This window comes from Anomaloglossus baeobatrachus, chromosome 5 (assembly GCF_048569485.1).
Source record: "Anomaloglossus baeobatrachus isolate aAnoBae1 chromosome 5, aAnoBae1.hap1, whole genome shotgun sequence".
NCBI lineage: Eukaryota > Metazoa > Chordata > Amphibia > Anura > Aromobatidae > Anomaloglossus > Anomaloglossus baeobatrachus.
The window spans coordinates 352,242,064-352,254,233 of NC_134357.1; the positions used below are offsets into that span (position 1 = coordinate 352,242,064).

At 45.6% G+C, this 12,170-nt stretch overlaps 1 protein-coding gene across 4 annotated transcripts in view; it reads right to left on the reverse strand.

Annotated features, from left to right (window-relative positions):
- RALGAPB (Ral GTPase activating protein non-catalytic subunit beta) overlaps positions 1–4,565 on the reverse strand; it is a 146,571-nt gene extending 142,006 nt beyond the window's left edge. For all 4 annotated transcript variants that reach the window (XM_075349918.1, XM_075349917.1, XM_075349916.1 and 1 more), the window contains exons 1-2: positions 4,363–4,565; positions 3,944–4,146 (exon numbers count right to left, since the gene is read on the reverse strand). In XM_075349918.1, the coding sequence (XP_075206033.1) occupies positions 3,944–4,146; positions 4,363–4,548 (389 nt within the window). In that variant the 5' untranslated portion in view covers positions 4,549–4,565. The remainder of the gene's footprint in view (positions 1–3,943; positions 4,147–4,362) is intronic.
- Between the last annotated feature and the right edge of the window lie 7,605 nt (positions 4,566–12,170).

Genomic DNA, 12,170 nt, shown 5'->3' on the forward strand with positions numbered 1-12,170 from the left:
TTCATGTTTTGTGACCACATTGCTATCCTTCTTGACACTAGCCTGGCCTTACAAAGTATTCCCATCACTGTGTGCACATACACTGACAGCTGACATTCCCAAGCAAGCTCTGAAGTAGTATTGAACAGATCCTATAGCTGAATCCTCTTTAGGTATTGGTCCGCCACTTGCTAGACTGTCTTTGATGCTTTTAAGCCTTGTTCAAAGCACTGGACTTTCTCTCTTTGAATTTCTTGATGATCCAATTTGATTAGATTGATTGGGTGATTTAAGGGCAATGTCCTTGCCTATAAAGCCCTTTTGATGCAAAACAATGATAATTGCACAAGATTTCTTAGAGATAACAATGGTTAACGGAATATGAATGAAACAAGCAGTCTGCTTTTATAATTCCCATCAGCACAGAGTCATATTGGGGGCCATGTCCTTGTAACATTGTCTCTTGCGCTAACAAGAATATCATTGAAATTATGTAAGTGGACCATTGTGGTAGGGCTGAAATTCTGTGCAAATGGGGCTTTTGTGATTAAGTAAATGTTCATGGCAAGGAATATTGTAATTTTTAAAATTCATCTGCTCATGCTTCATAATCAAGAGTTAAAGCAAATTGCCACAATATAAACTGAAGCAGCAAACTTTATTAAAACCCCAAAATATAAATCAATCTGAAAACTTTTGGCCATGACTGTATATTGTGTTTAGAGCGGCTCCTGGGTACTGCAAGTCAGCTTTTATCTGAACAGAAGACTTAAGCCTGCTTTACACGCTGCAATTAATCGTGCGATCGCATTTGCGATTGCACCCGTTCCCATCGTTTGTGCGGCACGGGCAATTTGTTGCCTGTGTCGCACAATGTTGTAACCCCCCGTCACGCGTCACAGCGACGTCACACAGCGGCCGGCCAATAGAAGCGGAGGGGCGGAGTTGAGCAGGACGTAACATCCCGCCCACCTCCTTCCTTCCGCATTACAGGCAGGACGCAGGTAAGCTGCGGTTCATCATTCCTGGGGTGTCACACGGAGCGATGTGTGCTGCCACGGGAACATTGAACAACCGGACGTTCGATTTTATGAAAATGAGCGACGTGTCAACGAGCAACGATAAGGTGAGTATTTCTGCTCGTTAACACTCGCTCGTAGCTGTCACACGCTACGATATGTCATACGATGCCGGATGTGCGTCACTTACGACGTGACTCCGACGACATATCGTATGATATATCGTAGAGTGTAAAGCCTGCTTTACACATGTGGTGTCTTGAAGTTTTGTTAAGTCACTGGAATACCCCTTTAATGGACATACTAATATTAAGGAAAAGGGTATCAAATTGTGATAACTAGATTCAATTATACCCAAACTTACGTATACAGTATATCATAATGCAAACCTATAGAATTTATATAGGGTAGACTGTCCACTTGTAACATTCACAACAGTATTTCTTTTGTGTTTTTTGTGCATTAGAACAAAAATGTGAGTATATTTCCTGCCTTCTAAGGACATAGTCTTCTGATGTCGCAAAATGGAAATGTACTTGCCTATGAACAGACAGGAATTCCTGCCTGCGGGAGCAGACGTCTACTAAAGTGCTGCATCCTTCATTGTTTCAGCACCAGCCTCTCCCAACAACATTATCTGGGAAGTAAGCTTCAGATGGGTATAGAATATTAAATGTCTCATCTTTTTAATCTTTGTTACATTATATACATTGGCATAACGGAGAAAAAACAAAACAAAAACTATTCTATATAAATGCGATATGTTTAGCATTTAGAAGATCATATCTGGTTTTTGTGGACCTTTTGTGACGGGGCATAACTATAATACAGGTTGCAATCGCACCCAGGCATTGGAGCCCAAGAAGCCCAAATGACACTTTGGCCCACTTTAGAGTACCAGTACAATCAGACCATGATAGTTGGGGTCCTGTAGGAAATTTTGCACTAAAGAGCTTAAAGGGAACCTGTCACCAGATTTGGGGCCTATAAGCTGCGGCCACCACCACCGGGCTCTTATATACAGCATTCTAACATGTTGTATATAAGAGCTCAGGCCGCTGTGTAGAGCGTACAAATCACTTTATAATACTTACCTAAAACGGTCGGTTCGGTGCAAATGGGTCATATGGGTGTCTCCGTTCTCCGGGTGCGGCGCTTCTTCTTTCAACCGTCTTAGGCTACTTTCACACATCCGGTTTGAGCCGTGCGGCTCAATACGGCTGTGAAACCTATGCAACGGATGCGGTGAAAACACCGCATCCTTTGCATAAGTTTTTACATGCGGCCGGTCCGTTTTTTTCCGGTTGCGGCACGCTACTGAGCATACGCAGTGGAAGAAACCGCATGCGGCGGCCGAATGCGTTTTTTCCGCATCGCGCAGCATCCGGCGTCCATAGGCATGCATTGAAAAATGCGCCGCAGCGGCCGGATGCGGTTTTTTTTGCCGGAGCAAAAAACGTTGCAGGCAACGTTCCATCCGGCCGCGGCATCGGCTTAATCTGCCGCATGCGGCAAAAACCGGACCGAACGCAAGACCATGCGGCACAATACGGCACTAATGCAAGTCTATGCAAAAAAAACCGCAACCGGCGGCAAAAAAAAAACGGTTGCGGTTTTTCTGCAGAGCGCCGTATTGTGCCGCAGAGCAAAAACAGGATGTGTGAAAGTAGCCTTAGTCCTCCTTCTTTTGAAGCTGCAGTGCATGACGCGTCCTACATCATACACACTCGCCAGCATTGAGGTACCGCTCATGTGCACTACAATACTTTGATCTTCTCTGCTCAGGGCAGATCAAAGTGCACCTGTGCAGGACCGCAATGCTGACCTGTGTGCATGACGTAGGACGCGTCATGCACCCAGGTCTCAGAAGAAGGAGGACAAATATGGTCGAAAGAGGAGGCGCCGAACCCGGAGAATGGGAGACACCCATCTGACCCATCTGCACCAAACTGACCGGTTTATGTGGGTATTATAAAGTAATTTTTATGTTCTACACTACGGCCTGGGCTCTTATATACAACATGTTAGAATGCTATATATATAAGAGCCCAGTGGTGGTTGCCGCAGCTAATAGGCCCCAAATCTGCCGACAGGTTCCCTTTAAAAGATTCCAACTACACCACTGGTTTTGTGTGATATCAGTTTTTACAACAAAACAACAAAGCAGAATATGCTTTGACCCCCCCCACCCCCCAAAAAAAAGAGAGGATAGCCACTAACAACCTCTAATATATAGCCCCAGGGTGTCCCTTTTTTGCTCTGAGCAATGTGTCTCCCAACACTGATCTCGTGACATAATGTTGCATGACAGCTCCAGCCATCATATTTCCATCCGAGGGGAAGAAACTTCTTCTATTCAGCCATAATAGTGAAGACTACGGCGAATATGCAACTTTGTATATTTCAGTACAGCAGCGGGGCAGACAGAGCTGTGAGCGGAAAAGTGGCGCTGGTGCAGCAGGCAAGTATTTTTTCACTTTGTGCAGAACCTTGGGCCTATAAAGAAGGGATTGACCAGTAGGGAATAGCTCATTTAACAGGATGGAGGCACAAATATGTGTGAATAACTGAAGGGAACTTGTCAGCTTTCTAAAGCTTTTAATGTGTCTGGCTTTCACTTCTGGTCATCGGAGCACTGTAGCGAGCGGTTAGTCACTGCTCACAATAGAGTGAGCGCGGCTGTAATCACTCCGCGGCATACTGATTTAAGGCCTGCCCCTCAGCGCATGTGTGCAGGCTATTCCTATATCAGCAGCTACACAGCGCTTACTTTGGAGGAGAAAGGGTCCGTTTAAACTGTGGATCAGTGTGATGACCATTTTGAAATGAGAAATACTGTAATCTGAAATTGCACATTGACTGGTCAGGTTAATGCAAAGTATATAAATAAATAGAGATTCATAGTAGGGCTTTCCAACTGAGCTGGTTACATGCGGTGTTCTCACCTTGGTACGAAGACATTCTGTAGGTGCTTGAGAATGATCTGAATGTACTTGTTTGGTTCCCGGATGACAGGCTGAGGAATGGTATCTTTAGGAGTAACCAGGGCCATGATCCAGTCAGTGTACACATCCACAGAGTATTTCACCGTGTCTCCCTCTAGTGGTAACGTGAGGCCATAACAGATCACCTCCATGGTCCATTTCACCTGGAATGTAGAATCACAACATACTGGTAGATTATTCACAGGTCATTAAGAAGACGTTATGTCTGAAAACCCTGTATGCATGAAGAAAGAATAGGCACGGCTTTTCTGTAGTGCTTTTCATCTATCTGAAAACACAAGTCTATATTCCCACACACCCATACCTATACCACCAAGGTCCCAGCACTCAGCTCTTCCCTGGCACATGCATGTTCTCACCTGTTTATCAGTTTTCAGTATGCTCTCGTTTCCAGCAGTGGAGGGGGCATTGAGTGCCTGTCCCAGTGGACGGACCACAGCATTTGCCACGTCTCGGCCCACATTTTCAGGATAGCTGTGCAATACACTGGTGTGACCCTGATCGTTCTTTATAACAAGGTGCAGCGTCCGCCACTCCGAGTACATGATGAACGTGTCTCTAGTCCCTCTGCGACAGGTGAAAAACAACATCGTCAATCCAAAAAGGGCAAGTTCAAAAGACACAAACATCAAATGTACAGTCCCTGACAGACGTTCTGTCACTTATCCATGTTATGTAAATAAAAGCTTATAATCTGATTTTAAATTCATCCATTGGTTTTATAAATTACTCTTTTGAAAGCTGAAACCCTCCCAAATTTGGTTTAGGTTATGAAAATAAAGTTGCTGCAAAGCTGAAATATTGATCATTTAATGAACACAGAAAGGTCAGATTTTGGCAAGACAAAAGTTTTGTCGCCTACAGAAAGTAATGTGAAATTCAAACAAATAATTAACTTCTAATACAAATATATGTTGCATAACATTGGTGAATGAAGTTGTGGTGCTATTAGAGCCATATTTAATATTTTGTGGGACTTCCATGACTTGAAGGACTGCATCCATGCGGTTCAACAATGAAAATTTATTGATGAAGTCATCAGGAATAGCAAAGAATGCAGTCTTATATGCCTCCCAGAGTTCATCTAGATTCTTTGGTTTTGTCTTCCAAGCTTCCTCTTTCATCCTACCCCAAACATTCTCATTGATATTCATGTTTGGTGACTGGGCTGGCCAGTCCTTGAGCACCTTGATCTTCTTTGCCAGGAGGAACTTTGTAGAGATGGATGTATGAGCTGGAGCACCATCCTGCTGCAGAATTTGACTCCTTTTACAATTGGGAATGTAAGAGGTAGCTAATACTTCTTAATATTTTAGGCTATTGATATTGCCTTCCACCTTGCAAATATTTCACACCCTCCCATACTGAATATGACCCCAGACTATGATCTTTCCACCATCAAACTTAACTGTTTTCTGGGTGTATTTTGGATCCATACGGGCAACAGTAGGACTGCAGTAGTATTTGCGGTGGCTGTGGTGTAATTCAACTGAAGATTCATCAGAGAAATCCACCTTCTGCCACTTTTCCAGCGTCCATCTGTTTAGCAGGCTGTGGGACTTGGCAAATGCCACACGTTTTTTTAATTGCCTTTTGTTTAGTGCTGGCTTCTGGGTGCTTATTTGACCATGAAGGCCATTTCAAGACAGAATCCTACAAAACTGTTCTAGTTGACACAGGGACTTGAGGTGACCAGGCCTGTTGGAGCTCTGCTGCAGTGGAAGAGGGACTGGCTTTGGATTTTCTAACCAACAAACGTTCCTCCTAAGCAGTTGTCTTCCGGGGTCTGCTGGGCTTGGGCTTGTCAAAAACATCTCCAGTCTCTTCACATCTATTTTTAATTCTTTGTACTTGCAGCCGAGACACATTAAAAGTGCCAGCCACCTCTGCAGTGGATCTGGTCTTCAGCCTCTTGATAATCAAGGCTTTGGTCGCAGGGTGAATTTTTGGCATGTTGTCAGAGGTCAAGTTGCAGTTCAAGTGAAGGTCTAGGGTGCTGGGTTTCTTTTTATGCACACCCACTAATTAACCGATCATTTAGTGAGCACAGGTGAGGATGTAAACGTGGATTGGGTGCATGTATATGACAAAGGCGCCAAAACTTTTGTCTTGCCAAAATCTGACCTTTCTGTGTTCATGAAATGATCAATATTTCAGCAACTTTATTTTCATAACCTAAACCAAATTTGGGAGGGTTTCAGCTTTCAAAAGAGTAATTTATGAAACCAATGGATGAATTTAAAATCAGGGTATAAGATTTTATATACAGTCATGGCCAAAAGTTTTGAGAATGACACCAAAATTATATTTTCACATGATCTGTTGCCCTCTGGTTTTTAATGCAGCAAGTCAATATTTGCAGTGTTGACCCTTCTTCAGGACCTCTGCAATTCTCTCTGGCATGCTCTCAATCAACTTCTGGATCAAATCCTGACTGATAGCTGTCTATTCTTGCATAAGCAATGCTTGCATTTTGCCAGAATTTGTTGGTTTTTGTTTGTCCACCCCGTCTCTTGATGATTGCCCACAAGTTCTCAATGGGATTAAGATCTGGGGAGTTTCCAGGCCATGGTCCCAAAATCTCTATGTTTTGTTCCATGAGCCATTTAGTGATCACCTTTGCTTTATGGCAAGGTGCTCCATCATGCTGGAAAAGGCATTGTTGGGCGCCAAACTGCTCTTGGACAGTTGGGAGAAGTTGCTCTTGGAGGACATTCTGGTACCATTCTTTAGTCATGGCTGTGTTTTTAGGCAAGACTGTGAGTGAGCCGATTCCCTTGGCTGAGAAGCAACCCCACACATGAATCATTTCAGGATGCTTAACAGTTGGCATGAGACAAGACTGGTGGTAGCGCTCACCTCTTTTTCTCCTAATAAGCTGTTTTCCAAATGTCCCAAACAAATCGAAAAGGGGATTCATCTGAGAAAATGACTTTACCCCAGTCCTCAGCAGTCCACTCCCTGTACCTTTTGTAGAATATCAGTCGGTCCCTGATGTTTTTTCTGGAGAGAAGTGGCTTCTTTGCTGCCCTCCTTGAAACCAGGCCTTGCTCAAGTAGTCTCCGCCTCACAGTGCATGCAGAAGCACTCACACCAGCCTGCTGCCATTGCTGCTATAGCTCGGCACTGCTGGTAGTCCAATCCCGCAGCTGAAACAGTTTTAAGATACGGTCCTGGCGTTTGCTGGTTCTTCTTGGGCGCCCAGGAGCCTTTTTGGCAACAATAGAAGCTCTCTCCTTGAAGTTCTTGATGATGCAATAGATTGTTGACTGAGGTGCAATCTTTGTAGCTGCGATACTCTTCCCTGTTAGGCCATTTTTGTGCAGAGCAATGATGGCTGCACATGTTTCTTTAGAGATAACCATGGTTAACTGAAGAGAATCAATGATACCAAGCACCAGCCTCCTTTTAAAGTGTCCAGTGGTGTCATTCTTACTTAATCATGACTGATTGATCGCCAGCCCTGTGCTCATCAACACCCACACCTGTGTTAATGGAGCAATCACTAAAACAATGTTAGCTGCTCCTTTTAAGGCAGGAATGCAATGATGTTGAAATGTGTTTTGGGGGTTGAAGTTCATTTTCTTAGCCAATATTGACTTTGCAAGTAATTGCTGTTAAGCTGATCACTCTTTATGACATTCTGGAGTATATGCAAATTGCCATTAGAAAAACTTAAGCAGTAGACTTTGTAAAAATTAATATTTCTAGCATTCTCAAAACTTTTGGCCATGACTGTACATAACTGTAATTGTGTTACCATGACAACTACCAAAATCATGTGATCATGTCACGTGACTTCCGGTATCTACTTGAGAGTACCAATCTACCGCAATCGCCGTTAATATGGCGCTGTTAGAAACTGACAGCGCTATTTAAGGGTTTAACAGGTTCGGGTGGATAGCGATTCCACTCGTAGCTTCTAGGCACGTCAGTTGCATAAATGAGCTGACATGTGCGCGGATCCCCACCTACAGCAGCAGGTGGGGATTAACGCTGACCACTAGGACAGAACTTTACTGCCCAAGGTCATTAAGGTGTTAAAGGGAACCAGTCACCAGTATTTTTGTATATAACCGAAAGCCAGTGCTATACTGGCACTATCAGGCTGATTCTATACATACCTTTAGTAGTCAACTCGGATGTGTAAGCTTTGAAATCCAAGAAAGTAAAGTTTATAAAATCGGCAGCTTCTTGAGTGACAGTAGCTGAGGAGCAGATAGTATCTGGGGGGGTACTGATAGTTATCCCCTCCCCTGTTAGAATTAGCACAAGTATTATACCATCAATTCACTTTTTCCCTTGCAGGATCTGTGTGAGGTCACACCCAAGTGACCAAAAGGGGCCTCAGCCAACAGAAAAATGTTGCTTCCCGATACCAGCTTTGTTGGCTGAGGCCCCGCCCCTTGTGGTCACATGGGTTTGACCTAAATCACAGGTCCTGCTAGGTTGATTGTATAATACAAATGCTAATTCTAACTGTGGGAGGGGATAACTATGAATTCCCCCCCAGATATTATCTGATCCTCAGCTGCTGTCACTCAAGAAGCTGCTGATTTTATAAACTTTACTTTCTTGGATTTCAAAACCTAAACATCCGAGCTGACCACTAAAGGTATGTATAGAATCAGCCTGATCGTGCCAGTATAGCACTGGCTTTAGGTTATATAGGAAAATCCTGGTGATTGGTTCCCTTTAAGTTCTCTGCAGGCAGTCACCAGAACACCATGTATTATGAAATTGTATGGGCTATACCACTGATGTTCTCCACAGGGGGATGATAGAAGCTGCTATCACATCTAATTATGATGACTGCACAGCTCCTGGTCATACAGTTATAATGTAGGAGAACACAGTTCAGCCTCCAGTTATAATACATTTGCTTATGAACGAGAATATAGAGGGAAGGGTAATGACAATGTTAGCACAGCAAACAGATATAGTACTGGCTCTACCTGGTCATACAACAGCATTTCTAAGTGAAATATGACTGACAAACAGGTGGGGGTGGGGAGAGCATGGATGGAAAAACACAAAACACTGATGTATGCTGTGACATGCTCTCTGAAGTCCATAAGACCTAGTGACATAGAAAAATGAATGTCACAAATGTGAATGACCAAAAGTAATAAAAGGCTAGGATTATGCAGCCAAGGACTAAAGGCTGCTTTACACGTATGAATTTCAATTTATCGTGCGTTCGCATTTGCGATCGCACCCGCCCCCATCGTTTGTGCGATACGGGCAATTTGTTGCCCATGTCGCACAAACTCTGTAACCCCCGTCACACGTACTTACCTCCTGAACGACCTCGCTGTGGGCGGCGAACATCCTCCTCCAGAAGGGGGAGGGAAGTTCGGCGTCACAACGACGTCACACAGCGGCCGGCCAATAGCAGCGGAGATGAGCGGGACGTAACATCCCGCCCACCTCCTTCCTTCAGCATTGCCGGCGGGACGCAGGTAAGCTACGGTTCATCGCTCCCGGGGTGTCAAACGGAGCAATGTGTGCTGCCTCGGGAACGATGAATAACCAGAGCACAGAAGGACGTTCAATTTTTTGCAAATGAGCGATGTGTCAACGAGCAACGATAAGGGGAGTATTTTTGCTCGTTCACAGTCGCTCATTTGTGTTACACGCTATGATATGTCAAATGCGGCCGGATGTGCATCACTAACGACGTGACCCCGACGACATATCATTAGATATATTGTAGCGTGTAAAGCGGCCTTAAAGGGGTGGTCCACCCATTTTTTTTTTTTCCCCCAATGATTTTCACTTACCATTGTCTGCATCTTCTTCAATAGCCTCTATTTCCATTTCTGGCACTGAGCGGCGCTATCCTGCACGCTCAGTGCCAGTCACATGACCGCCTGGAGCTGTGGCCGCCGGTATCCTCTGACGTCCCGGCATTTCCGGGCTCTCAAACAAGACGGGTACGTCACAGGATGCCGGCGCCACTCACAGTGACTGACAGGGCTGTGGGCGGTGACTACCGCACGTCACAGCACAGCATCGAGGGGAGGAGCCGGAGAACTTTACTGTGGAGCGGTGAAAGCAGACGCTTACCAGCATTCAGCTGTGGCAGGTACGGGCTCCAGTCTGGAGTACAGGGGGGGTTTCCTCCACTGAAATCCCCCCTGTCACGCAAGTATCTGATCACACTGTCCACCCGCCCGCTGTGCTCAGCTGTCAGGAGAGCGGGCGGTGTCGGCATTGTGATCATATACTCCCACCAGCAGCACAGCTGCATGGGACCAATCTGCTCCACTCTGTCACCTGCACTACAAGTTCCAGAGTGGAGACAGTGACATGCTCTGCTCTGACACATAATGTGTAGTGATGAGCGAGTACTAAAAAGCTCGGGTGCTCGAAGCTCGGGCCGAGCCTCCCAAGATACTCGTGTACTCGGCCCGAGCACCGAGCCCAATGTTATCCTATGGGAGACCCGAGTATTTTTGTGAAATGACCCCCCGGCAGCATGGAGAAACCCTAAAAATGTCACAAAAGTCTCAGAAGAGTGCTCAAATGACATGGCATCAGCATGGGGAAGACCCCTTGAAGCATTTATCACTCAAAAGTCACAGATGTGAACAATTTTGTCCGAGTTTTACGCCATTTTTACGGACTCACCAGAAAACCTTCCAAAATGACACCAAAATGAATTTTCATGGCGGAAATGTTAAGGGCACATACCCAATAGTGAGATAGAGCTGGTGTATGTTACTTTTTGAGATTAATACATGAAAGATTTTACATGAAAACCTTGTGTGGCACTCCGATGTCCAAAACGCACGTTTTGTGCTTTTTACTAGTGATGTCGGTCATTTTTTTTTTTTTATTCTATCTCCCTCAGTCCGTCGGTCTGTCTCTCTCTGTCTTGTCTGTCCCCCTCTCACAGTCTGTCGGTCAGTTCCCCCCCTCTCTCTTACTTACCGTTCCCCGATCACTGCCGCGGCGCTGCACAGCTGTTCAAACTCCGGTGGCTTTTCCTCTTTTGAAAAAGCCGGCCGCTCATTAATCAATCTCCTATTCCCTGCTGTCCTGCTTTTCGGCGCCTATGATTGGTTGCAGTGAGACACGCTCCCACACTGAGTGACAGCTGTCTCACTGCAACCAATCACAGCAGCCGGTGTGTGTATACTGTGCAGTGAAATAAATAATTAAATAATTAAAAAAAACGGCATGCGGTCCCCCCAATTTTAATACCAGCCAGATAAAGCCATACGGCTGAAGGCTGGTATTCTCAGGATGGGGAGCTCCACGTTATGGGGAGCCCCCCACCCTAACAATATCAGTCAGCAGCCGCCCAGAATTGCCGCATACATTAGATGCGACAGTTCTGGGGCTGTACCCGGCTCTTCCCGATTTACCCTGGTGCGTTGGCAAATCGGGGTAATAAGGAGTTAATGGCAGCCCATAGCTGCCACTAAATCCTAGATTAATCATGTCAGGCGTCTCCCCGAGATTCCTTCCATGATTAATCTGTAAATTACAGTTAAAAAACACACACACCCGAAAAATCCTTTATTAGAAATAAAAAACACTAACAAAGTCCCTCATTACCAATTTATTAACCCCGACAAACCCTCCATGTCCGGCGTACTCCACAGTCCTCCAGCGTCGCGTCCAGCTCTGCTGCATGGAAGTGACAGGAGCTGCAGAAGACACCGCCGCTCCGGTCACCTCCACGCAGCTAATGAGATGAGTAGCGCGATCAGCTGAGCTGTCACTGAGGTTACCTGGATCCAGCGGTGGATGCAGCGGTGGCCGCGGGTAACCTCAGTGACAGCTCAGCTGATCGCGCTACTCACCGCCGCTCCAGTCAGCTCCATGCACCAACTGAGGTGAGTAGAGCGATCAGCTGCTGTCACTGAGGTTAATCGCGGCACCGCTGGATCCAGCGGTGGCCGGGAGTTACCTGACTGACAGCAGCTGATCGCGCTATTCCCTTCATTAGCTGCGTGGAGGTGACCGGCGGCTTTTACTATTTTGAAAAAGCCGGCCGCTCATTAAACAATCTCCTATTCCCTGCTTTCCCCGCCCACCGGTGCCTATGATTGGTTGCAGTGAGACACGCCCCCACGCTGAGTGACAGGTGTCACACTGCACCCAATCACAGCAGCCGGTGGGCGTGTCTATACTGTGCAGTAAAATAAATTAATAA